Source organism: Xyrauchen texanus, chromosome 15 (genome assembly GCF_025860055.1).
Source record: "Xyrauchen texanus isolate HMW12.3.18 chromosome 15, RBS_HiC_50CHRs, whole genome shotgun sequence".
Lineage (NCBI taxonomy): Eukaryota > Metazoa > Chordata > Actinopteri > Cypriniformes > Catostomidae > Xyrauchen > Xyrauchen texanus.
In genome coordinates, this window is record NC_068290.1 from 18339756 (window position 1) to 18362228 (window position 22473).

The following is a 22473-nucleotide window of genomic DNA, read 5'->3' on the forward strand; positions in this document are numbered from 1 at the left end:
CGATACATCAAATATCACGAAAAACTGGTTTGGAAACACATTGTATGTGATTATGGATTGATCTTTACGGCATATAAAGCCGATCTTCAAACGTGACACTTCCTGGAGTGCCAACCGATATATCTTGTGCACATTGAACAATGAATGGCCACTGTTTGCGACTCATTTAAATCGCAGTATCCATCCGTTTATTTATTAAAGTTGCTTTTTCTCACCATTAAAAAATAGATGGCAGTCATGGAATTAGCTCGCAAAACATAAAACAAATTATTTCTGTGCACAAAGATGTTTTAAATTAAAAACAAATACACAATACTAGGAGAAAAGCATCATTGCTTTTTATTTTTTTTTTGGAACACTTACAGCCCAATTCTATTAAATTATTGTTTAGATTTACTTTTGAAAAATTAAATAAAATAAATTACCAAACGAATAAAAAATATATATATTTTTAGACCTATATATGCCTTTTCTTTACACAAACTTAAATTGGTTTTACCCTGTTCTGTAGATGAAAACAATCGGCTGAATGCCGTTCTCATAATGTTCTGCACTTTTATCAAGACTATAAACTATCAGAACTATTTGTCCAATGCTGAATTCACTTTCAGAAAACAAACTTTTGAACATTTTAAAATGTTTAAATACTTTAAATCTAACCATCTTTACATCGGATCACATTTACTGCTTCTTCAGAAAATGTAAATTTGCATTATGAAGCTAAAATAAACGTATTACAGGGACAATTCCCCCGGAGCAACCTGGAGTTAAGTGCCTTGCTCAAGGACTCAATGGTGGTGGCTGTGGGGATCGAACCAACAACCTTCTGCTTAACAGTTTAGTGCTTTAGCCCACTACGCCACCACTATTCCCGTTTATTGTCAAAGGAATGAGCGTTACACCGAGGCCTGTACTCTGGAGTGGTATCGATCTGGAGGTAGAGGGTGCATCATGGTCTGGGGCGGTGTGTCACAGCATCATCGGACTGAGCTTGTTGTCATTGCAGGCAATCTCAACGCTGTGCGTTACAGGAAAGACACCCTCCTCCCTCATGTGGTACCCTTCCTGCAGGCTCATCTTGACATGACCCTCCATCATGACAATACTGCCAGCCACACTGCTCATTCTGTGCGTGATTTCCTGCAAGACAGGAGTGTCAGTGTTCTGCCATGGCCAACAAAGAGCACAGATCTCAATCCCGTTGAGCACGTCCTGGACCTGTTGGACTGGAGGGTGAGGGCTAGGGCCATTCCCCCCAGAAATATTTGGGAACTTGCAAATGCCTTGGTGGGGTAACATCTCACAGCAAGAACTGGAAAATCTGGTGCAATCCATGAGGAGGAGATTCGCTGAAATAATTAATGCAGCTGGTGACCACACCAGATACTGACTGTTCCTTTTGATTTTGACCCCCCTTTATTATTCCATTTCTGTTAGTCACATGTCTGTGAAACTTGTTCAGTTTATGTCTTAGTTGTTGAATCTTTTTATGTTCATACAAATATTTACACGTTAAGTTTGCTAAAAATAAAAGCGAGAACATTTTATTGAAAGTGAGAGGATGTTTTTTGCTGAGTTTATACACATATACATGATTATGTTAAGTGAAAAAGACATGCAATGATAGTGATTACAGTGGCTGCATACCAGATCACAAAGAGACTAAAACCTCCCCTTTCACTGGGCCGCATCCAGGATTACTGAATTCTTTACAAGGGTTGCACTTGTTAGGGCAAGCAGATGCACCATGTCAGCAGCTAACACACACACACACACACACACACACAGAGAGAGAGAGAGAGAGAGAGAGAGAGAGAGAGAGAGAGAGAGAGAGAGAGAGAGAGAAGAGAGAGAGAGAGAGAGGCACACTCAGGGGTGTGTCTTACACATTTAGTTCCTCAAGGAAGTACAAGTCAAATAATTTTGTTACAGTGGTGTGAGCACAAGATAGTGTTTGTGTAAAGGATTTGGGTCTGCTTTTACCTGTCCAGGGAGATTATTTCATCAGTCGGGCAGTGGATTTTAACCACTTGATCTGAACACAGGCGAAGGAGAGAGAGAGAGTTTGAAAGGAAGTGGAAGAGTGAACTAGAGAAAAGGCAGGTGAGTTCTCCTAGGTCTTGACCTCTGCCCTCTTCTCCATCATATTTAAGACAACTGTGATACTGTACACATAGGCAGAGAAAGAGCTGATGTTACTTAAAGTGACCTTATAAACTTAAAAAACTAGCACTCTGTTAAAGGGGCTGATATAAAAGTATGCTGATATCTTTTTCTTTTTTTTATCTCATCACCAATAGAGTTACTTGTAATGTTAAGATGATAAAGATTTGCTTTGGTTGAAAGTGTCCACTTTAAAAAAAAAAACATGGAAGTTTGTAGACAATCATTTTAAGTTGAAACCTGTTTTTCTGTTCAACCACTCCCATGTTAAACATATAAAAGGCTTGGATAGTTGATGTTTCATTGGGTGGATCGTTCATAAATCTCATTATACTGTATCTTCAGTCTTTTTAAATTCTTTTGAGCCATTTAGATTACAGTGATTTAAAGAAAGCACACCTTATAGTGGAGTTGATTCCAATTATATAAAACGTGTGATACCTCCGTAACTCCATCATTCCAAACACTGAATTATCCTGGGTCAACAGTTTCCAAACCTCAATGAACTCACAGTAGCAGAACGTTTGTGAGTCTTATTGGTGACAGTCAGAAGAGATAAGCTATTATGTGTTTAACTGAAAATTTTCAGGGTAAAAGCTGTGTCAAACAAGGAGTTTCACTTCCTTTGCAATAATTTATGCACATGGTTTGGTCACCTAAAAAACTGCAGTTGAGACTCAGTGAAAGTGTCATACACAAGCAAAAGACTGTTAACATTAGAAATGGAGCCAATATACTGGAAGTTTTACTAAAACATACAATATAAATGTCAGCAAATTAAACTGTGAAAAAACAGTCAGTATTGTTTATAAAAGCAAATTTAGCACAATAAGTGACATCACCACATCGGATCTCTCTGTTCATGTGCTGTGCAGAGACACATTACAAACAAGCTGAGAATAAACACCAAAGACCACTTTTTTATGAGCTGTGTTAGGGTGCTGAAATGATCAAAAAAGTCGGGGAAACATTACAGGAGTAGTTCTGGAAAAGGTAATTATCTTTCATAATTTACTCGCAATTATGTTTCTCCAAATCCGAATGACTGTGGAACACCAAAGGAGAAATTCTGAGAAAATGTGCTGTCTGCTGTTTTTATGCAATTACTGAAACCGTAAGCTTCAAAAAAGACATAAAAAGTGCTTATAAAAGTGGTCCAAATGTGCTATATTCCAAGTTTTTGAAGTAATTTAATAGCTTTCAGAAAAGAACAGGCCCAAGTTTAAGGTGTTATTCGCTGATCATCTGCAACAGGATCATGGAATCAGAACTCAATTTTAAGCTTTTTTGTTCCACCGAAGAAAGTCAATGGATTTGGAATGACACCTGGTTGAATAAATAACAAAATAATTTTCATTTCTGGGTAACCTAGTTCTTTAAGGCATTGGACTTTGAGAAGTCAGGTTTTGCTAATGTCATGTTGTCCCAAAAGCCTGTTGTCACTGCATAGGCTTTGGTCCCTCTCCTAATCACATTGAAACATGCACAACTAGCCTCGAGCCAAACAGAGACAAATTTCTCCCCACTCACACATAAAACAGGACTTTACGCACTCTTGTTTTGTTGCTGTAAAAGTTAGGTATGTCCCCTTTGAATAAAACACACACACACACACACACACACACACACACACACACACACACACACACACACACACACACACACACACACAGAGTGGGCTGCAAGCAGCTAGAAGCTGAAATGCAATGTAACTCAGAAGCAGGTTTTGACCTGTCCCTTTTATGATGTCACTGGGGCTTGAGCTGTGACTTGCTGCATGGTTGTGACAGGGTATACTGTGGTCTCCAGGATGGTGAAACAGCGTGATTACTCACATCCTGTAAATCCCCTGGGATTTATTTTCATAAATACACACACACTTACACTTAGAGCCCCAGGCCATGCACTTAAGTCATCTATGGAATGCTAAATATTTTCCTTGTCTGCGACAAACCTTTCAGTCAGAAGAGAGGATACAGGAGGTTATTTCAGCTCATGGTAAATGTAAATTAAACAATCACAGGACTGTGGAGTTAAAAGAAATATGAATTTGCTTGACCTCAACTAACTTACTCTTTAGCAAGGGGTTTATAATAGAAAGTCAATTTGTTTATCACATTGAGGTAATGATGTCCATATCTCAATTGTCAGGTTGAAACAGGAACCTGGTCTAGGCCTTATGAATACAGTTTAAGTCAGAAGTTTACAAACACTTAGGTTGAAGTCATTAAAACTCATTTTTTTAACCACTCCTCATATTTCATATTAGCAAACTATAGTTTTGGCAAGTCGTTTAGGACATCAACTTTGTGCATGACATGAGTAATTTTTCCAACAATTGTTTACAGACAGATTGTTTCACTTTTTATTGACTATATCACAATTCCAGTGGGTCAGAAGTTTACATACATTAAGTTATCTGTGCCATTAAGCAGCTTGGAAAATTCCAGAAAATTAGGTCAAGCCTTTAGGCAATTAGCCAATTAGATTCTGATTGGATAAATATAATCAACTGGAGGTGTTCCTGTGGATGTATTTTAAGGTCTAACATCAAACTCAGTGCCTCTTTGCTTAACATCATGGGAAAATCAAATGAAATCAACCAAGGCCTTAGAAAAACAATTGTGGGCCTCCACAAGTCTATTTCATCCTTGGGAGCAATTTCCATATGCCTAAAGGTACCACGGTCATCTGTACAAACAATAGCATGCAAGTATAAACACCATGAGACCACACAGATATCATCCCACTCAGGAAGGAGATGCATTCTGTCTCCTAGAGATGAATGTAGTTTGGATCCAAAAGTGCAAATCAATCCCAGAACAACAGCAAATTACCTTGTGAAGATGCTGGAGGAAACAGGTTGACAAGTATCTATATCCACAGTAAATTGAGTCCTATATCGACATAACCTGAAAGGCTGCTCAGCAAGGAAGAAGCCACTGCTCCAAAATCGGCATAAAAAGCCTTACTTAGATCATACTTTTTGGAGAAATGTCCTCTGGTCTGATGAAACAAAAATGTAACTGTTTGGTCATAATGACCATCGTTATATTCGGAGGAAAAAGGGTGCGGCTTGCAAGCCGAAGAACATCATCCCAACCGTGAAGCATGGGGGTGGCAAAATCATGTTGTGGGGGTGATTTGCTGCAGGAGGGACTGTTGCACTTCACTAAATAGATGGCATCATGAGGAAGGAAAATGATGTGTATGCATTGAAGCAACATCTCAAGACACAAGCCAGGAAGTTAAAGCTCGGTCACAAATGGGTCTTCCAAATGGACAATGACCCCAAGCATCCCTCCAAAGTTGTGGCAAAATGGCTTAAGGACAACAAAGTCAATGTATTGGAGTGGCCATCACAAAGATATATATATGGTCTTCTGCTGTTGTAGCCCATCCACCTCATGGTTCGATGTGTTTTACAATCTGAGATGCTATTTTGCTCATTACAATTTAACAAAAAGTTATCCGAGTTACCATAGCCTTTCTGTCAGCTCAAACAAGTCTTGGCATTCTCACTGACCTCTCTCGTTAACAAGGCATTTCCGTCAGCACTTTTGTTTTTTGCACCATTATGAGTAAACTCTAGAGACTGTTGCGTGTCAAAATCCCAGGAGATCAGCAGTTAAAGAAATACTCAAACCAGCCCGTTTGGCACCAACAAGCAAGACAGAGTCGAAATGACTGAGATCAAATCTTTCCCCATTCTGATGGTTGATGTGAACATTAATTGAAGGTCCTGAACCGTATCTGCTTAATTTCATGCATTGCAGTACTGCCACACGATTGGCTAATTAGATAAATAAAAGTACCCACTAAATATGATATAGCAACAGACATTAGATCAATTACACTGTAACCAGATATACTAACAGAATAAATAAGAAGTTGTTAGTGATAAAACTCCAGGATTATGTTGCTTTTACAGTTCTACAGGAGTGTACAAAATGCGGGTTTGTTCAAATCTGCATTCATGCAGTTGTGATGTTCCATTACATATAACTGATTGGGTGTTCTAATGCACTTAGAGCTTGTTATTGAAGATAATTAATTAAATTAATTAAAGTTTATTTTAATTAATAAAAGGACCAAAGGTTGGTCCTCCATAAAACAGAATTGGATTTAAAAACAAAACACAGCTGCTGGCCGCCTAGAGATTTTACTACTTTTCGCTTCACATTTTTGTATTGTTTAATTAACTGTGTAAAAGAATACACAGTGCATTTTTACATTAATGTACTTTTCAGTTGTTGTATTAGTTCATCTACGTAGCTTTAATAAATGCTACGCAAAAAGCTAATTAACAATGACAAGCACCTCTTGGCTTTTTGCACTCTACAGTATAAAAGAAGGTATTAACACTGAAGAAAGGAAGACATTCTCTAAGCACATAGATGTCTTTACACTATCTGTAGATTCATGTAGAAACTTGTGAGTACAATGCAATGAGCTTCTCTCTCATACTTGTCTTTGCACGTTCAACTAAAGAAACGACTACAAAAACTCTGAAGCACTTCTAAGCTATGCTGTGTTAGAATACTTAGAGACTACAGCCTAACTGGAAAATATAAGTGAATATAAATGGAGATATTTCATGAAACTGGAAACATATTTTTATCTAATTATACCTATTGCAATCGGTATTGAAGCACCTGCATTATCATGAAATATTTAGCATTATGTAAACACACTGATCACAGATATTTGGATGTCATTGTGTCTGTGTAGTGCTGTTGATGATGACATGTCATAAGAGTCTTGAGAACAATTTGTTTTGTTTATGTGTGGGCAATGATGGCAGGAGCTTCACCCTGATGAGCATGTGTTAAACTAAGGGTACTTCCCTATGGTGGGACTCTAAAGGGAACTTCTCCCAGGCTAAAAATCTTACCAACACACAAACAGAAAAGAGAGTACTAAGGGAAATGTACAGAAAATCATAAATAATATTTACTTCAGGACAAAGATTTAATATTGGGCATTACGTGGCAACCCAACACTGTAACAAAACATTCCCTTAAAATTAAACATAACAATGTATTGATTGGTTTAATATTTATTCCTAAATTACAATTTAATTTGGATGGTTTCATGCCCTCAGCAGACAATAAGTAAATTCACAAAACCATGTTTATCTTATTTGCATTTGACCCATGTTTAATGTTGTCTAGGTTAGGTTTTCTTCTACATTAGTAAGTTCAATTCATACGTTTCGATGATGTGGACATATCAGCCAGCTTGTCCAAGTTGGGATCAAACTAATTTATATAGCTTCTACCAGGTTACCAGGCAAATCTGAGCCAAAAAAACCATAGTGTTTGATTGATCACACAGCCTTTGACATCACCAACAATAGACAAGCAAAGCATTTTCTTCTTTCTTTTAAATGTTACTAAGCCTATTTAATTTGCTATCCAAACTATGCACAATTACAGAGTTAGTTGCATTTGAATTATTTGCTTTTAGCATTGTTTTACCAAGCTTTCTGTGACCCTATCAGAATAGACTACCTGTTGCGAGACACTGCCATAAACATCTCAAAAACTGGTGTTAAGTCATAGGCATATGCCATTTTACATACAACATAATATTCAAAGACTTTTAAATCATGTTTCTCATTGTTTCATCGTGTTTTATTGATGAAATCACTCAGGTTCACTGAGATACAACAATAAATATTAAATTGCTTGAATTACTGTTAATCTCCTTCTTCTTAAGACATGGAGACGTTCAACTCCAAGGAAATGGCTCTGAAGGCCCAGAAAAAGATCCTGAGCCAAATGGCCAGCAGGTCTATGGTGCAGATGTTCATCGATGACAACAGCAGTGAGATTCTAGATGAGCTTTACCGCGTGTCAAAAGAGTACTCTGGAAACCGTTCAGAGGCCCGGAAAGTGGTAAAAGACCTCATTAAAGTGGTGGTGAAGATTGCAGTCCTTTTCAGTCACAATCGCTTCAGTGATGAGGAGCTAAAGTTGGCTCAGACCTTCAAAAAGAAACTGCACCAGGGAGCCATGACAGCCATCAGCTTCCATGAGGTAAACAACACTCACATCTACCTTACACTTTTGATCAGTATTATTTGAGTTTTATGCTGTATCTGCAATGAAATGTCTGGGTGGACATGTACTGTAGCTACTACTAACTCAGTTAGTTCTCTTTAAATGGAGTTCATGTAAAAAGGTAATTGGGGCAATTCTTTGTAAATTTCATTTATAATTGGCCTACTAATTGATTGTAAACTGTTGCAGCCTATGAATGCCATGACACAAGGTGATTAGACAATGATAAATTAAGTGACCAATTAAACATCAATAATCAATTAATAAAATGTTTATCAACAACTGCTTCACTAAGCTGCAAAGAAAAATCAGATATAGAATCAGATGATAAGCTACCGCACCTGTCAGTGACCTCTACAAATGCAAACATAACTGTGAGAGATAGTATCATCAACCAGCTATGACCATTGACAGCTTATTTAGTCTCGTGTAGCATGCCAGACCTTTGACTAAAGACAAAAATATAGTTTGTTATTTATGCATACGCTAGTGTATGTGTACAGTCGTCGAATGCTATAGCCTTTCAAAATATACTCCATTTGACCATGTGTGCAAACACTGGCTCTCGAGACATTCTCCTCAGGGGTTTAGAGTCTTTAAAGATGTTTTTATAGACTTTCAGGCTCTAGTTATGCAAATGCATGTATCTACTGACCTCCTCACCGATGCACTCTTGACTTGCACATCCACTGTTGTTGTTTGGGGTAAGTTAGTGGGTAAGCTGACCAACTAAATTTTTCCAGTGAAACACTGAATAAAATTCCACAATAATTTTTTATCTATAATTTGTAGTCTATAATCGATTTATTTATCAATTATAATCTCCTACTTTACTATTGTTTACTTTAAAGGAATATTTCCGGTTTCAATACAAGTTGAGCTAAATCGACAGCATTTGTGGCATAATACTGATTACCACAAACATTTATTTTTATATTCTTTAAAAATATATATATATATATATATATTTAATCTTGGTTCAGTGAGGCACTTATAATGGTAATGAATGGCGGCCAGTTTTTTTACATTAAAATACTCACTGTTTTAAAAGTATAGCCACGAGACATAAAGATATGTGTGTAAAAATTATTTTTATTTGATAAAATCACTTACTAACCTTTTCTGTGTAAAGTTATAGCCAATTTTACAACTTCGTTACCATGATGATGCAATGTCAACAAACCCTAAAATGACTGTGAAAATGACAATTTAAACAACTTTACAGCTCAAATAATACACAAACTTTAACGAAGAATTACTGCATTCTTTTATAAAATGATAAGCTTCACATTTCTGTATTTAAACCCTTAAAATATTGGCCACATTCACTTTTATTGACCCCATTCACTTCCATTGTAAGAGCCTCACTGAAAAGAGGGAGGAGTCCAAAATAAATTTGTGGTAATCAACATTGCGCCACAAAGGGAGGCCGTTGTGGCTCAGCATGTAAAGACTTGAATTCGCAAGTTCGACTCCAGGGCATGCTAAGTGACTCCAGTCAGGCTTCCTAAGCAACCAGTTGGCCCAGTTGCTAGGGTGGGTAGAGTCACATTGGGTTAACCTCATCGTGGTCGCTATTATGTGGTTCTCGGTCTCTGTGGGGCACGTGGTGAGTTGTGCGTGAAGCCTCCAAACGCGCTAGTTCTCTGAGGTAACACGCTCAACAAGCCAAGTGATAAGATGTGCGGATTGACGGTCTCAGATGCGGAGGCAACTGAGATTCACCTTCCGCCACCCTGATTTAGGTGAGTCAATATGTCACTGCGAGGACTTAGAGTGCATTGGGAATTGAGCATTCCAAATTGGGTAGAAAATCCAAAAAATAAAAACATTGTAACAAATGCAGCCGATTGAGATTATCTTGTATTGAATTCGGAACATTCCTTTAACATTGAGGATTGTTATTGCATGTAAATGATGGAATGATTTGGATCAATCACTTACTATAGCCTACAATAAATACTAATAAATACTATAAATAAGTATTTACCACAAGATATCAAATCTACAGGTATTGTTTTAACTTTTAACATTATATGAAAAGACATTTTGTTTTAGAACAAATTCGTTTCGGTAAAAACCAGTGGCTCAACTTTCCCCAGACTGTGTGGTTTATTTTGCACCATAGTGATGATTTTTGATTAGCACAATATTGGCTAATATTGTGCTAATCAAATAAAGGGTATTTTTAGGGCGAATTCCAAACTTCATTTTTGCACACTTGAATGGCAAGGGGGACACCACACAAAGGGGTGTTCCAAATGAAAGTGTGTATTTCAAGCCCTCCATGAAGGGCCCTTCCACAACGCTGGGACTGTTAGCTAAGGGTGCATGCGCTGGTTTTCTACTTCTTCTATTTTATGTAGGATTTCAACTTAACAGTGCATTACTGGCACCTACTGTTGGCATGGACCAGAATCCCTTAACATCCTCTAACTATCCTCTCTCCCCTGCCTTTTGACTTGACAGAGCCAAAACTTTTCTCAAAAGTTTCTACTAAAGTTTCTGTTTATCCATCAATATCTTCATCTTTAATATATTCCCATCACTTAAATCCAACCAATAAACCTGTGCTTTCCAGGATAAGGGATTGGGAACCGCTTTTGTATATGACACGTTGTTGTTTTCCCTCCCTTTCTGCACTTCAATTGCTCTCTTTCTGATCTCACATTCTCCATAAGCAACACTATGTGCTCCACCACAATTGCAACACTTCAGCACCCTCTTTATATTTCCCTTAGGCATGCTCTTCTCCAACACGTGAGCATCTCTTTTTGAACTTGCATACCTTAGCAATATGTCCATATCTTTGACAATTGTAGCACCTTAAAAGCTTATTTGCATATGCTCTCACAGGATAACTGATATAACCTATCATAATCCTAACTGGCATAACACCGCTGTTTCGAACCTCAACACAACAGAAAAGCTATCCAGTTTGTTACCTTCTCTAGTCACCAGCAAAGGCCTTGCATCTACTACCTTACCTCTCTCTATATTTCCTTTAAATTCCTCCATAGATACTCCCAAAGCTACTCCTGTGATCATTCCAATAACCCATAACTTTTCACCAACTGGCTTACAACTCACTACCTTTTGATTACACACTTTTCAATCTCATTGCTTTATTTCTCTGATCATTGCTACTACATGACACCAACAATGCCCCATCCTGCAGTAATTTAGCATACTTAATAGCACCTATTATCTTTCCCAACTCCTTAGTCAATGCAATTGGGCTAATCCTTCCATATCCTTCTTTAAATCTTACCACCATTTTAAATTCCTCACTCATATCACCCTTTCCACCACTATCCCCAATGCTACTTACCGACTCTTCCCCACTATCTTTTTCCTTTTCGTTATTACTTTTTTGTGAATCTTTCCTCCTTCCTTTACCTTTGTCTATCCTATATCCATCCAATCCTCTTCCTTCTGTAAATTATTAAATTTTTTTCACTTCGATTTGGAATTAATCTATAATACACTGGATACACACACTGATGTATATACAGAACTGGATTGCTTATGACGTCAAATCAGTGAAGCCACTGCGCCACCATATTTCTATGCCCAAACATTCCAATGTCCCTATCGACTTAATAGGTAAACATTAGTCATTCAATCAATGATTTTATATGTATATGTATATGTATATCCCTACAACACAAATGTCCTACACATGTAATTATTTATTTATTTAAAGTCTGGAATTTTTCCTGTTTCTTGAAAGCCCAAGCAAGTTATGGGTGTCTAGTCAAGTCAAGTGGTTTTTATTGTCGTTTCAACCATATACAGTTCTCTTACGAGAGGTTCTCTCATATTGCGTAAGCTAGCTTACGCTACGGGAAAGATTAATCTTTTCTGAGATATTGAAGCCAAAAAATTATCCTTAATTTTGTATCCATTGTCAACGCAGTGCAGCAGCTGCATGCCTTGAGCGGGCTAGCTAACGAGCTCATTAGTTGCTCTGCGGCAACTGCTGCAGCCTATAGACGAACTTGAGTGAACTTGCGTCCAATGAGAGGCGCCCGCGCCGTCACTGTATCAAAGCCTGCCAGAATGGGCGTGGCTAGAGTGCATATAAGCGTAAGTTCGTAGGCTGGAACCCTGATTTTCATCTATTCAGCGAAGCTCTTCGCATCTCTGAACTGCAGAAGCCGCGTCGCCGTTCGAGGGGCATCTAGCAAGCTTGGACAGCGCTCGAAGAAGCCGGCCGTCTTCGCCACCTTCAACCATCCTGCGAGCTATGCCATCCGGCGACGTATCCTTTTTAGAGCAAGCTAGTTCCTCAGCGAACTTCACAAAAAGAGCAACGAGCGTCTTTTTAAAGATGCCTCGCACCACCTGCGCCTCATGCCGCGCCCCTCTCAGCGCTGGAGACCGCCACCTCATCTGCGCTCTCTGCCTGGGACTGGAACATGCAGAGCTCGCCCTCGCTGACGGCGGATGCGACCTCTGCGAGGAGCTTCCGATGTCAACCCTGCGGGCTCGACTCTAAGCACTCAAGACCGAAGCCGCCGCGCTGCCTTTCGTTTCGCCGCGCAGAAAGAAGCGCCGCTCCCAAAGGCTGCCGGAACCAGTGTTAGAAGTGACTACCTCGCCAGAGCCTCTCCCTCGAGCCTCGCTTTCACCCTCCCCGCCCCCCCGGGACGCGCAGTTGCCGCCGAGCGGCCGCACTGCTGCCATCTCGGATGACGAGGTGGAGGATAAGGGCTGCTGTTCCATCATGGCTTCGGACAGCGAGGAGTGGTCAGGCTCCCAAGCCTCCTCCTCGGCCCAGGAATCCAGCAGGACCCGCGCCGGAGTAGAAGAAGAACTAACGCGCCTCCTCACACAGGCCGTCGACCGCCTCGGGCTCGAGTGGTCACCGCCCTCTGAGCAGGCTCCCAACAGACTCGACGGCTGCTTTCTTCAGAGCCGTCGCCGCGGCGCCAGCGGCCGGCCGCTCCCTTCCTGCCGGAACTCCACGCCGAGCTCTCTAAATCATGGAACGCGCCTCTCTCGGCCAGGAACCGATCCCATGTCTCCACCTCTCTCGCTTCAGTGGACGGCGCCACCGAGAGGGGCTACTCTTCCATCCCCCCGGTCGAGGATTCGGTAGCAGCACACCTTTGCCCGCCCTCCGCAAGATGGCGGTCTAAGCCAGTGCTCCCGTCTAAGGCCTGCAGAACTACTTCCGCCTGTGTTGGCCGCGCCTATGCCACCGCTGGCCAAGCCGCATCTGCTCTGCATTCCATGGCCGTCTTACAGATCCTCCAAGCGGACCTTCTTCGAGAGTGGGATGAAAAAGGCAGGCACCCAGAGGCTGTTTCAGATCTAAGGAGCGCGACGGATCTCGCCCTTCGCGCCACCAAAGCTGCAGCTCAAGCCCTAGGGAAGTGCATGGCCACGCTGACTGTGACCGAGAGACACCTATGGCTAATGCTAGCCGACATGGGAGAAGCTGAACGCTCCACGTTCCTCAACGCACCGCTCTCTCCGTCCGGTCTCTTCGGTTCCGTGGTGAGTGGCATTGTTGACCATTTCTCGGAAGTCCAGAAAGCCATCCAAGCCATGAATCTCTTCCTGCCTCGTCGCGCTAGCTCCTCTGTAGGCCGCCCACGTGACCAGCCTCCTGCACGAGCCTCTTCACAGCGCCCAGCTCAGCAAAGCCAGACTTCTCAGTGTCGACAGGGCGGCCGCCCTAGATCGCGCTCAGACAGCCGCCGCAGACCGCCGCCCCCCCGCGGGCTTCGGCCTAAGATTGCGCTGAAACCTGAGCAACCGAAGTCCTCCTAGCTTTGTTGAGGAAACGACGGCTCAGTCCCGCCGCGGCCGGACCACCGTCAAAGCTTCGCCCCCTGTCAGTCCCCTTCTCTCAGGCTACTGCAGTGGTGGATTCAGCAGCCAACAAGCCAGTGATACTACCCGCTTGCCTGCACTCAAATGCCGTTTTCACGGCGACCCAAAGAAATCTTGTAAAAAGCAAACATGCCTTATGTGTAGAAAATGTGCCCATAATCCAGTGTTCACCCATACACACAAGCATTACTCTTCCCGTGTCCCTATCAGAGCCCACTCACATAAAGCGGGCACAGCCAGCTCGAGTGTTAGAGTCAATAAACGCGCCCACGAGTCCGTGCGCGTGCCCCTTCTCTGCCCGCTCTGTCACACGGCCAGCAAACACCTCTCTGTAAGTCCCATGCCCGTGACTATGCTCGCGCATCACTTAACAGATGTGACTCTTTCCCCATTCACCTCAATCGGGAAGTCACTCACAGAACAGCCTGTCCCTGCTGTCTGCGAGCAGTCATGCATAAGCACAGTAAGCGCGCTCACACATTCTGTTCAGCTCGCTGTGTGCGGCAATCAGGGCGACTTGGCCATTCACCCTCTAGCGTTACGCTTCAAAGCGTGGAAAGCTATCCCAGGGATATCCAAATGGGTGTTAAGCACAATAAAACAGGGCTATTAGCTACAGTTCGATCGCCACCCTCCCCACTTCAGAGTGCGGCTCGAAACTACTGTGAACACGGAAGCAGCCTGCATGCTTCGTTCAGAAATAGCAAACCTTCTGTGCAAAAGGGCCATAGAGAGAGTGCCACCTTCTCTGAGCGAGTTGGGGTTTTACAGCCGTTATTTTCTTGTCCCCAAGAAAGACGGTGGCCTCAGACCAATATTAGATCTCAGGGTTTTGAACAAGGTGCTCGCAAAAAGACCGTTCAAAATGCTTACAATCAGGAAACTCCTCGCGATGCAGGGACTGGTTTATCTCTCGATCTGAAGATGCCACTTCAGATTCAGATAAACCCGTCACAGGCCATTCTTGAGATTCGCCGACGGCCAGGTTTATCAATACACCGTCCTTCCGTTCGGCCTGTCTTTAGCACCCCGTACTTTCACGAAGTGCATGGATGCGGCGCTCGCACCCCTCGCGGAGTCAGGGCTTGCGAATTCTGAACTATTTGGACGATTGGCTGATTTTGGCACAGTCACATACGGAGCTTCTGTCTCACAGGACAGTTCTCCTCAGTCATCTGAACAGTTTGGGTCTTGCAGTCAATTGGACCAAGAGCTCACTACAGCCCAGTCAGGCAATTTCCTTCCTTGGAATAGAACTAGACTCCATGGCGATGGCGGCTAGCTTATCTACACAGCGCAGCGCCGTGTTCAGCTGACTAGTCGCGTCCTTTCAGATGAACAGCCTCACGCCTCTGAAAAAATTTCAGAGAATGCTAGGTTACATGGCCTCAGCCGCAGCAGTACTTCAGCTGGGTTTACTGTGCATGCGCCCGCTTCAGCATTGGCTAAACACCGGCGCGTCTCGCCGGGCTTGGGCCACGGGCCGCCAGCCGATCAGAGTGACTCAGACCTGTATCTCAGCTCTGCAGCCCTGGGCAGTGGCCGAATGGTATCAGCGGGGAGTGACGATGGGAGCTGTATCTCGGCGAAAAGTCATCTCGACAGACGCGTCCAACACGGGTTGGGGCGCGGTCTGCGCAGGGCTCTCCGGTTTTTGGCCTATGGTCAGTTCAGGAAAAGCTCCTTCACATAAATTGTCTGGAAATGATAGTGGTCGAGTACGACCACTCCCGGTCATTCAGGGTCACCACGTCCTGGTCCGTTCGGACAACAGATCTGTGGTATCCTATCTAAACCGTCAGGGCGGTGTCAGATCCAGGAACCTCTTCCATCTGACAAAACGCATACTGAGTTGGTCCCAGTGCCACCTGCGCTCGCTGAGGGCGACGCACGTGCCAGGCCACCTGAACGACGGCCCAGACAGACTGTCCAGAGACAATATTTCCCCAGGGGAATGGTCCCTGCACGCTCAAACAGTCCAGAAGTTATGGAGCATATTCGCAGAGCAGAGCAGAGATAGACCTCTTTAGCGTCAGAAGAGAACTCTCACTGCCCAGTATTTTTCTCAAAGCGAGGACGCGCTGGCCCAGGACTGGCCCAACCGCCCACTTTATGCCTTCCCTCCCATCTCGCTATTGCCACAGGTAATGCAGAGGATCAGGAAACGCGTCACTCGGTGCTCCTCATAGCCCAGCTGGGAGAATCAGACATGGTTCCCGGAGCTTACGCAGCTGTCACTGACAGCCCCGTGGCCCATTCCAGTGAGAGCAGATCTCCTCTCTCAAGCTCGCGGCACGATCTGGCATCCCCACCCAGAGCGCTGGGCTGCACGCGTGGGTGATCAGCGACTACCCGTCGCTTTGCCAGAAGGAGTAATAAACACTATCATACACGCTAGAGCCCCTTCCACGAGAAGACTCTATGCGTCCAAATGGTCTGTGTTTTCAAAATGGTGCACCGACAGAGACCTGGACCCACGGACATGGGAACCGTCGGTTCCCATCTGGGATCTTTCTGTAGTTCTCGAAGCTATGAAAGCCCCCCCTTTCGAACCGCTTCAATCCGTGGATTTGAAATACCTTTCACTCAAAACCGTTTTTCTAACTTCCCTGTCATCAGTTAAATGTGTGGGAGACCTTCACGCGCTGTCTGTCAGCGCTGCGTGTCTTGAGTTTGGACCAAGTGACTCCAAGGTCATTTTAAAGCCTAGACACGGCTATGTCCCCAAGGTGATCAGTACTCCTTTCAGAGCACAAATCATTTCCCTATCGGCGCTGCCAGCATCCGATAGCGAACGCGATGCCAATCTCCTTTGCCCAGTCAGAGCACTGAGATTGTAAACTGCGCACTCTGCCTCTTTCAGACGCTCTGAGCAGCTTTTCGTTTCGTTCGGAGGGCGCACCAAAGGTTTCGCCGCCTCGAAACAGACACTGTCTAGATGGATAGTGGACGCTATTGCTGCCGCGTACGCGTCAAAAGACCTACCATGCCCGTTAGGCATTAGGGCTCACTCCACTAGAGGCATGGCCTCCTTGTGGGCATGGTCCAGCGGGATTTCCATTCACGACATATGTGTGGCAGCGGGCTGGGCTTCCCCCTCCACCTTTGTCAGATTTTACAATCTGAAAGTGCCCGCCCTGCAGGCAAAACTACTAGCAGTTTAATACGCTACAGCTCCCCTGGTGAGCTGCACTGACGGGACACGTTCCACACAGACCGGCACCGCCGCTCTGTTTTTCCCTTCCCACTATGTGCTTATGTATTACACACACACTGGCCCGCACTCTTGCCGGCCAAATATTATTCCCCCACTCACAAGGGCTCCCCGGGTCCCCCCCCCGGGGCTCATGCAGTGAATGCTTGGCGCGCACGGCGTTGACAATGGGTTCCCGTAGCGTAAGCTAGCTTACGCAATACGAGAGAACCTCTTGTAAGAGAACGAATCGGTTACCTAACGTAACCTCGGTTCTCTCTAGATGAGGAACGAGTATTGCGTAGCCGGCCGTGCTAGCGCCACGGCGACTTTCGCTTCATTCAATGAAAACCAGGGTTCCAGCCTACGAACTTACACTTATATGCACTCTAGCCACGCCCATTCTGGCGCGCTTTGATACAGTGACGGCGCGGGCGCCTCTCATTGGACGCGAGTTCACTCAAGTTCGTCTATAGGCTGCAGCAGTTGCCGCAGAGCAACCAATGAGCTCGCTAGCTAGCCTGCTCAAGGTATGCAGCTGCTGCACTGCGTTGACAATGGATACAAAATTAAGGATAATTTTTTGGCTTCAATATCTCAGAAAAGATGAATCTTTCCCGTAGCGTAAGCTAGCTTACGCAATACTCGTTCCCTCATCTAGAGAGAACCGAGGTTATGTTAGGTAACCGATTCGTTAGTACAGTACACAGCGAAACAAGACAACGTTCCTCCAGGACCATGGTGCTACATAAAGCAACATAGGACAAACCCAGAACCACATGAGACTACACAGACTAAATAACATACCTATATAATGTGCATGCGCAAACGTGTGCAAAAAGTACGGGACAGTACAATAAATTACTAACAATGAACAGGACAATAGGCTCAGTGAAAGACAGTGCAGCTCCGACCAGAACACAGTAGTGCAAAAAGATGACAGTTTCTAAAAATGCCAAATGTAAACATAATATACTATGAGATAGTGCTCTATTCACATAGCAGTTATTGAGGTAGCAGCCAGTTATAATAGTGACAAAATTAAAGTGCAACTCAGGACACGTGTGTGTGTGTGTGTGTGTGTGTGTGTGTGTGTGTGTGTGTGTGTGTGTGTGTGTGTGTGTGTGTGTCAAACCAGTCTCTGAGTTTTTCGGAGTCTGATGCTTGGGGGAAGAAGCTGTTACACAGTCTGGCCGTGAGGGCCCGAATGCTTCGGTACCTCTTGCCAGACGGCAGGAGGGTGAAGAGTTAGTGTGAGGGGTGTGTGGGGTCGTCCACAATGCTGGTTGCTTTGCGGATGCAGCTGCTCCTGTTTATCAAACAGTCTACCTCCTCTATATCAAACAGTCTACCTCTAACAAACTTCATCGGCGAACAGATCAGCTGAATGCTCAATTGAAGTTCAGTTAAACTGTGGTAGATACAATCATACATTTTCAGAACATCAAACATCGAATTGTTTGTTCAGAGTTACTTGTTTTATATTTTCAATAAGAAGTGACTTGTTATCGCGGTCACTTAAATAAGAGCAATCACGCTCTTCCTCTATAATAACACGCACAGTGGGCATGCGCTGAGATTGAGGGAGAGACACGCAAAGCACTGATGCTAGATTTAAATGGCAAATGAACACATAATTATGGCATGTATCCATCTATGACTACAGAGAGCACTTCAATATGAAAACAAACAAATTCCGGGAATTTAATGCAATTTATAAATCCAAGTCTGACTATTTTTAAGTCCCTTTCAGGGGTAAGGACGTACTGTCACCCTAAACAAGCAGATATTACAGCTTTTCCAACTTACATTACAACTTGAGGACAGTTTTCCCTCTTCTTTGGTGATTGTTGTGCTACACTGATAGACTGAACACCAGGGCAGGTAAATGCTCTGACATCGCAATCCGCATATATCTTCTCCCTCGTAACGAATATTATCCATAAAAAGCTAATTAAACATTAAACGTGATTGACACTAGAGGACGAAATGCAACTGTCATATCCGCAGGTCGGAGAAGTTGAAACGGGGCCTTTTCGCCAGTCAGTCATTGATGCTCTATGAGAGTTTGGGCATACTAAGATTGAACACTTCCGGTGGCTTCACCTCCTGCTAGCACTTTACCATTGCATCAGTGGTTTATTCACCATTATGCATTATATGTAATTGTGTCTCTTAATACATTTGCTTTGGCACAAATCCAAGTCTGACTATTTTTAAGTCCCTTTCAGGGGTAAGGACCAAGAAATTGTGGGGGGTCAGGACCCAAAATAAAATAATACAAATGCAAATGGGGCAACAACTAAAAACCAGCTGGTGTCCCCTTCAAAAATTGCTCTTGAGAATTGTTATGTTTATTGTCCCCGCCCAACATTCTCATGACATTTTCGCCCCTGGGCACAACAATCAATAAACCTCAAATGTAAAACAAATACTTTGGCCAGCAGAAAGCTTGTGGATATCCACTTAACTTGCAGTTACATGCCTCAAATTAAACACTGAATATATTAAAAAGATGTCACTAACTTAGAAAAGCTGTGTGCTTTGGAAAATCCCATACATGGAAAACACCTCACTCTCCATCAGATGTTAGTCTACTTATTAGATTGATAAAGACAAAATTCCGGTTTTGAGTGCAATATGCATTCAACGGTAATGGACGACATCTTATGTAACATCTTGAAAATTAGAGGATTGCTGTTTGGATGCCACCTTCTGATACAGTAAATCAATAATAAAAACGATTTTATATATTGGCAAATACAAATTCAGAAATAATTAAATTGCAATATAAAACATTGATTATTTTAATTTTTTTTTTTTTTACTTTTGTGTTCTCAAATTATTTTACTTTATAAGTAAGGGATAATCCACGGCTAGCCATGCATTAAAGGATTTTAATGCACGACGTAGAGGCGAAGAACCACCCGACGCGAAGCGGAGATTATCCCGCTTATACCACGGTTATTTGCCAAGTTAAAAATAAGTTAAAGTTAAAAAAAGCTCTTTATTGATTAGCAAATTGATATCTTTACTACTTTATCCACAACCATTAATTTTATTATTTTATTTTGCTTTTACTTTGATCCAAATCTGATTAATTAATAATGTATTTGTCTATTGCATAAATGGGCCCCCATTAAAGTCCAGATTTCAACAAGCCAAATCATTAATGATGCTGAACACAGCAGGAAGATTTGTCAAATATCGATGAAATGTACTTCATGCTGACTGAAGTCTCTTCTCTTTGCCACTTTCAGGTAGACTTCACATTTGACAAGGCTGTTATGTCAGAAATCCTGAAAGAGTGTAGGGACATGCTGCTGAAGCTTGTAAACATTCACCTCACACCAAAATCTCATGGACGCATCAACCATGTTTTCAACCATTACTCTGACCCTGAGCTCCTCACCCAGCTTTACAACCCATCTGGGCCCCTCAAGCCCCACCTTACCAAAATCTGCAATGGGCTTAACAAACTGCTGGAGGACGGGACATTATGAAAATAGTGAAGAACTGACAGACTTTTTACAGGTTGGCATGGGGAGCCACCTGTGATCTTAATCTGCATACAATGCAATGAAAGAGGCAGATTGTGAGAACACTGTGAACTGACAGAAGGCACTGAACTTCAGTGACCTTTAAAAAAGTGTTGCTGTGCTGTTAATGAATATTCAAATTCATTCAGTGGCCTGATACTGTTAACAAGGTGATGCGAGCCACTGTCACTGTCTGGGTGAGCTCAGATCAAAATAATTTTATCTGAACACATTTTTTTTTTTTAATCTGCATTGCTCCAGCTGTGTTGCATGGAGGTTTTTCTAGACTACTTCTTTTAATAATGATGTTTAGCCACTGAGGTTCTACCACTAGATAACACTGTATTACCCAATGTTAAACATTTTTGAGCTGAATGCTTACTTCTCAGGACAAAAAATGAACAAACAAACAAACACATATTTTATTTGAGCACTCTTGTACACTGCCATCTATTGTTACCCTAGGCTTGTGGCCATGACATACAAATCTAAACTTAGTACCAAACAGTAGACAAATCTATAGTGATATGAAACACAACACTTAACACCTCTAAGGGGATCTATGTTTTAAATGGAACAACCACTGAATAAATAATTACTTACAGCTCCTTCAATTGCTTTTTATATACTTTACATGTGGTGTTGCAATGGATAAGTTTAGAAACAGAACAAGTTTTTGGCCATCTGAGGTCTAGTATTGGCATCGAGTGAATCTGATATAACAGTTGGATGTCTGCACTGTAAAAATGTCTGTAATTTTAACAGTAAAAGACTGTAAAAATGCTACAGAAATAAAATGTTATTTGATTAATGAATATTAACAGTAAAATATATAAAGTAAAACAATTTTATATATATTTTAAAAGACAATACAGTAGTTTTTACAATAAAATGTAACTTTTTAGATGTAAAAAGACTTTCCTGTATAATTAATGGTAAAAATTTACATTGTTTAACAAGAGAGTATGTGTACTTTTTACAGTAAATTATTGTTAGAATTACAGTAAAAAAACTGTAATCAGTTGTTCCCAGAATTCCCTGCGTGACACATTACATTTCATTTTATGGGAATAGTTATGTTTAATATTATTTTTAATATCAGTTACGTATATTGGGGTGTTCTGTTTTATATTTGATGTAGTTTAGTTAATGTTTACTGCATTATTTAGATTTCACGTGTTACCCTGATGGTGTTTAGTGTTTGTGTGAGTGACACTGAGCACCGTCTCTACATGTTATTGGTCATTGCTGCTGGAAAAGCAATATTGGTGAACTTCATATCATCATGTGCCCTTCTGTAGTTACATTGATTAACATATACCTTATAAAGTAAATAGCAGATTTATACAGTTTCAGAATTCTAATATCAAGTTTATGATTTTTTTTTTTTTACTGTAAATTTAACAGAATTTGTTTTTACTGTGCCAGCGTGGTCATGTAAATTACAACCATTTAAACTGTAAAATGTACAGGTTGTTTTGTAAAGTTGTTTAAATTTTTACTGTATTTTTTAAATAATTATTCTGGCAACCACAAATGCCAGTTTTTTTGTTTTTTTGTAAAAACAACAGGATTTTTTTTACAGTGTGTAAATTATTTGTACTTATGCCAACAAACACAATGTATATACAAAATACTAAGCAACAGAACTGTAAACACATGACTAGTG

The 22473-nt window shown here is 42.0% G+C and overlaps 1 protein-coding gene across 1 annotated transcript; it reads left to right on the forward strand.

Annotated features, from left to right (window-relative positions):
- The first annotated feature begins 1918 nt into the window (after nucleotides 1-1918).
- LOC127656468 (tumor necrosis factor, alpha-induced protein 8-like protein 2 B) lies at nucleotides 1919-20780 on the forward strand. Its single transcript, XM_052144810.1, has 3 exons — nucleotides 1919-2103; nucleotides 7885-8204; nucleotides 20526-20780. Exons 2-3 carry the CDS (start codon nucleotides 7887-7889, stop codon nucleotides 20766-20768), a joined length of 561 nt encoding a protein of 186 aa, XP_052000770.1. The 5' UTR covers nucleotides 1919-2103; nucleotides 7885-7886; the 3' UTR covers nucleotides 20769-20780.
- Nucleotides 20781-22473: the final 1693 nt, after the last annotated feature.

Bases quoted from the DNA above. Each gene is read 5' to 3' on its own strand.
- LOC127656468 (XM_052144810.1), top strand. From the start codon at position 7,887: ATGGAGACGTTCAACTCCAAGGAAATGGCTCTGAAGGCCCAGAAAAAG. The intron at 8,205-20,525 runs GTAAACAACACT...TGCCACTTTCAG, and splicing joins CAGCCATCAGCTTCCATGAG to GTAGACTTCACATTTGACAA.